This window comes from Octodon degus, unplaced genomic scaffold (assembly GCF_000260255.1).
Source record: "Octodon degus isolate 3935 unplaced genomic scaffold, OctDeg1.0 scaffold00001, whole genome shotgun sequence".
Taxonomy (NCBI): Eukaryota; Metazoa; Chordata; class Mammalia; order Rodentia; family Octodontidae; genus Octodon; species Octodon degus.
The window spans coordinates 28429249-28434967 of record NW_004524577.1 but is presented as its reverse complement, the minus strand read 5'-3'; the positions used below and the strand labels follow the sequence as shown (position 1 = coordinate 28434967).

Sequence of the window (5719 nt, the reverse complement as noted above, 5' to 3'; positions counted from 1 at the left end):
AGCTTTTTGGTCTGAGAAGGTCAGTGAAATGCCCTCAGGATTTATCTTGAGATCCTGTACCTCAGATTGTAGAACCTTTGTCAGTGCAGCCATGTTGACACCTTAATTTTAGAGAAAAGTATGAGTTGCTTCCTTAAGGCTAGAAGTCTTTGGTGTGATACCCTTCTCAAAAGTAAAAGTTTAGATTGAATTTGGACTTCACATATATTTTCTTTTCTTCTCCTTCTCCTTCTCCTTCTCCTTCTCCTTCTTCTTCTTTTTTTTGCTCCGAATGCCTTCAGGGCAGGTTTGGCTGGCTTGAGTTGTGGGGATCAAACCACAGCAACCTGAGCCTGACTGCTTTGCTGAAGCAGCCACTTAAAGAACTGAGCTAAGGGGCAGGCCCCCTTCACATATATTTTCTAAGTGTTGTTTTCCTTTAGTTCAAACCTTCTCTTTTTTAGTACTTGTAATTTTGTGTAACAATAAATAGCATCTCCTATATATGTCTCCAAAAAAATTGTATTTTTAAATAAACATTTGCTTTACAGCTTTCATAGAAGCAAAATCTTTTTAAAAATCATGATCTTTCCTTCTAAAACATAATAATAACAAATATATTAGATTGAGATAGTTTTGAACTGCCTAGAGAATCTTGTGAATTTTTTTTTATATATATAATGAATTTGTACGGTCTTCCTTATTCATATTAACGTATAACTTTCGAAGAATCTCAAAACCCTATAGAAAAAAAAGTAAGAGTTTGGTGGTAGAGAAAAAGCAAGCTACAGATTTCATTCATTGTTTATGCTAAAATATAACTTGGTTATGAATATTTGAGAAGAATTAATGTTTTTACCCCTTCTCCTTTGTATGCAAGCCAATCCATGTGTTTTCTGTTCCTCAGCATTGGCGCTCTGATCGGGCTGGGAATTGCTGCCCTTGTTTTACTTGCCTTTGTCATCAGCGTCTGCGTCCTCTGCTATTTATTTCTGTACACAAAGCCTCAGAGATTAGACACTGGCCTTAAACTTCAACACCTCGAGCCTTCTTCCTCTCAAGAAGGTAATCAGTATCCATTATTTATAATCAGTTATCTGTACTCAATCAAAATAACAGCCTGTACCTCGGCAACTATTAACAATGAATGCTCTTTAAAAATGCAGTTTACCTTGTATGTCTGTAAAAATTCACACTGAACAGGGTCTTCAGGATCAAAAACCTTGAGAAACTGTGCTCAAGGAAAAATAGCAGCCAGAGGCTAATGTCCTCCTGAAAAGTCAATTGTTGGTCCAGTAAGTCCACTTTAATATATTTATGTCCTTTTCACTTACTAAGGTTTATCCTCTTGAAATTTTAAGTTTTGGTTCTGGATGAATCAAAGAAGTTTAAATAAAATGTAAGAACAAAATACCTGATGACGCATTGCTGGTGCTTCTTTGCTCTAGATTGGTTTGTGTGTGATCAGTTAAGAGTTTAACTATATGCCTACTGTGTTCAGGATCTTTTTTTTTTTTTTTTTTTTTTGTATCTTAGGGAAGGGCCTACAAGGTGTTCAGTGTCTCACTACTAGATCAAACTCATAGTGACCCACCTGTTTACAGCCTCCCAAGAGCTGGGATTGCAGGTGCGCGCCACCACACCTAGTCTCAATTGCCATCTCAGTGCACCCCGGGGACAGGGCCGGCATAGCAGGCCCGGGGATCAAACCCCTGACCCCTGCACATGCTTGCAGGCACTTTAATCCACTGAGCTATTTGGCTGGCCCTTTGTGTGCAAGATTTGGAAAGGCCACATAAAATAATTCAAAAGCATATATAAAAATAAGAATAATAAATGGAACAGAGACCCTGTGTGGTGGCACACAGTTGTAATCCCAGAGCTGGGGAGGCTGAAAACAGGAAGATCACTAGGAGTCCAAGCTGCATAGTGAGACTCTGTACCAAATATTAAAAGAAAAAAAAAAAAGGAACAGGTTCGTTTATCTCTGTTATTTAATAGATGGCAAAGTAGTTAACATATAGGGGTGTATATGTGCATGTAGTATGACTATAAAGTAAAAAAAATTCATGTAGCATGTTGTAAAAGTGAGTTTTATTATTCTCTTGGTTATAGAGTACTATACAAATGCTAGTTTTTAAATTTGAGAGAAATAATACCCAATATAGCAGCCATTTTAATATTCCATTTTTGTTCTGAAATTCTACACCATTTATACTGTCTTGTATTGCTTTGTTTCTGTCTTTGTTCTTATTTGTTCTAGTTTTTTTGTTTTTCCTCTGTAAAATAAAAAATAATAAATAAAACAACAAATGCTTTGTTAATTCTCACTCAGAAGGAATTGTGAAAAAATTGAAAATGTATTTTTAGTATATTAAAAGTACTGATCATTATTACATGTATATGTTTAGAATAAATCATATACTATATAAACTTAGAATCTATATAGGATTAGGCACAAGTTCTTAATTGCATTCATTTAAAAAGAAATTTTTTTTAAAAAATTGAGAAAAATCTCTTCCTGTAGTTTAGCTGAATGCTGAACCTTGATGTGCTTGTGAGACACTCACACTGAAACCTAATAGTACATCACCACTGTGGGATTATATGACTCTAGTCTACTTCTTGGCAGATGCATCCTCTCTCAGAGGGTGTCGTATGTCACAGAGCAGAGGTTCAAGATCCCTCTGGAAGTTTCTTCCTTCAAGATTGCATGGCCAAATCAGTAGGGTATTAAGTATCAAATGATTTAGATCCAGTTTGTTCATAACTAAACAAAGTGATATATTAGTGGTTAGCAAATAATGTGGTCACAAAATCTTATTTTTTTGGGGGGGTCTCTATTGCTTAGGGAATTTCAAGTTGTAGATATTAAGTTTCACTGTATCTAAGAATCACTCAAGGACCTGGTTAAAAACATACACAAATTCCAAGGGCCGGTGAGATAATTCAGAGGACTAAGCATCTGCTTTGGCAAGTGCAGGGACCAGAGTTCGATCCCCTGGTCCTGCATGCCATGCTGGCCCCACCCCGGGGTGTGCTGAGATGGCAAACAAGCCTGGGATGTGATGGTGCACACCTGTAATCCCAGGGCTGGGGAGGCTCAAAACAGGAGGATCACTATGAGTTCGAGCTGCATAGTGACACCCTGTGCCAAATACATAATTTAAAAGAAAAAAAGAAACAACACAAATTTCAAAGCTTACCTTTTTAAGTAAGTAGCTCCTCTTCCTGCTTTTTCCCTTGTTTGCTTGTGTGCTGCATACTTGCAATAAAGCAGCCAGACTGAGACTGTTAAAAACCTAAGTTAGGTCACTCTTCTGCTCAAAACCCCAGTCTTTCCCCATTTCTCTCAGTAGATAATATTCTTTACTGTTTACTATGACTACAAGGACTTTTGTGGTCATCCTTCTAGACCTTTATTTTTCTTACCTCCTTTTGCCAAGCCAACTGGCCTTGTGCTATTCCTTGAAACTCAGCCAGGGCCTTTGCATATGCTGTCAGATATCTACATAATTTTCACCTTTGAGTCTACTTACTCAAAAGTCCTCTTAGGGCTGGGGACATAGCTGAGTAGAATAAGCGCCTGCCTGGCAAGTGTAAGCTCAATCCCCGGTACCACGGAAAAAAAGAAAAAAAAAAAAGTCTCCTTCTCGGGAAAAGTTCTCTGAACATCTCACCTGCATTTTTAACTTCCTTTGCCCTTTCCTGATTTATCTTACCCTGAGACATTTACCATTGATATTATAGTTTATTTTCGTAGTCTGCAACTTTCTCCACCCAACCAAAAACAAGAAAGGAGGAAATTTTGTTTTACCTGCTCACTGCTATAACCCCTGTGTCTACATTTAATCATCATTTCTTGAATGAACTGAATGGATCAGCACTGCATTCCTTTTGTAGGTATTCCAAGGAGCATATTTTGAGAAACACTGACACAGCATTGCCACCATTAGGGTCATCAGCCACTCACTGAGTGCCTCTTCCATACAAAACACTGTGCTAAGTCAGAATTGGTTACTTTTCCTGATTTAGCTCAAGGGCTGCTCTAAAATTTTATTTCACTTTGACTCGGAGAACCTAGCAACTAAATTATTGAGCTTGTTGATTCAAATCTTACAGTCTTACTGCTGTTTAGTGAAGGCGGTCTGCTGGTGCACTTCCTATAAAGTTAAATACTGGTTTCTTGCAATGAACCACTCTTCCTAGCTCAAAAATGTTCTATGTGAATTCAGTGTACCCTTCCTGAGTATTTGCTGTTGGCAAGACAGGTTTTATAGGATCAGAGCCTTCCTGTTACCGAATAAGGTGATTTTAGTCCCTTGGGTTGATTTTAGTAAATCAAATGTAGCGAATGGAAAGCCCAAAACAAAACAGGTGACAAATGTCACTGGATTAGGAACAGGAAATGGTTTTGTATTTGAAGCAACCCTTTGAAATGATAATTAAACATTGCTGCACCCTCTTTTAAATGTGCGTGTTTCATGCTACTGTTTCTCCTGCCAAGCAAAAGAAGCCAACATTTAGTTATTTAGAAAACAAATCTGAGACTTTTGTGCATTTAAGGAATGCCTTAAAGGTTAGAAACATCATAAAATATTTATATAGTAAATCAGACAAATAAACAGTACATCAGAGGAATATTGATTTCATCAGCTAGGGGTTTCCCCCCAAAAAACTATCCTTTATTATGGATCAACTTCTCATTATTTCAGATATTTTTAAATAATTGAAACTGTCTTTGTTACAGGACAAACCCTAAAAAGAGATGTATTTACTCTGAAAAGCTTAAATGGAGATGTATTCTTGTGCACATATTAAAAGCAGCTTAGAGCATTGGACTTTTTTTATATATACAAATGATAATTTTTGAAGTCTAAAATAGTCTAATCTTAGATCATTTTGTCAAGGTTTTTCCTGGGAATGTTTATTCTCCTACATTTTCAAGGTATGCAATGTAAAGCTTTATACATTTTGAGTTGGTCTTGAATAAAGCAGGTAGTATCTGTTGACTTTCAGCAGAAAGCGTCCCCCCTCGCCAGCCAGGACTCATTGTGCAGAACATCTATTGCTAAGCAGTTATGGGGTATTTTTGTTGTTGTTGTTGTTTTGCATTACACATGTTTCAAATGTCAATGTTTGCAAGAATATCATGGCTCGAAGATTGCCTTGGGTTAGGACATTCAGTTCCTGAGCAAAAGATGGCTGTGTGCAGGGCATTGGTGCTGGGGACCAGGGGGATCATTTCATAGGCTGAGAAGAATTAGTGGCTAATAGAGGGATGGGTGTCTTAGATTTCTGTTTCTGAGACATTGCCATATCTTTAACGACATATCAGAAATGACTTCATATCTCAGAATTTTAAGGGATAGAGTAAGAAGACCTACCTCATCAACTGAAATAATTGGTAATTTCTCACTTTGTTTTTAAAATTTGTGGGATGTTCAATTAGACTGCTCCATGTAGTGGCTCGCTATACTCAGATAATGACATCTTCTGGCTCCCATGTCTGAAAGCTCTGCTCCAGGAAGCATGTTTATCCCATGGCTTTCAATATCCATTGATGCACTGGCATTGTGGAGCTCATGAGGAAAGGGCAGAGAGAGGTTCTTAGATCCAGAGGTTTTGATAAAAATCAGAGGAGCAGATATTAAGAGCTGCTTGTCACAAATCAAATAAGACAGTTATATAGGAATCATACTCTACTTTGTAAAGGCAGACGATATGAATGTAAATAGCA

At 37.4% G+C, this 5719-nt stretch overlaps 1 protein-coding gene across 1 annotated transcript in view; it reads left to right on the top strand.

Annotated features, from left to right (window-relative positions):
* Positions 1-5719, top strand: part of Shisal2b (shisa like 2B) — a 23293-nt gene that overhangs the window by 4497 nt on the left and 13077 nt on the right. The window contains exon 2 of the mRNA XM_023702035.1: positions 887-1044. Coding sequence (XP_023557803.1) covers positions 887-1044 — 158 coding nt within the window. The remainder of the gene's footprint in view (positions 1-886; positions 1045-5719) is intronic.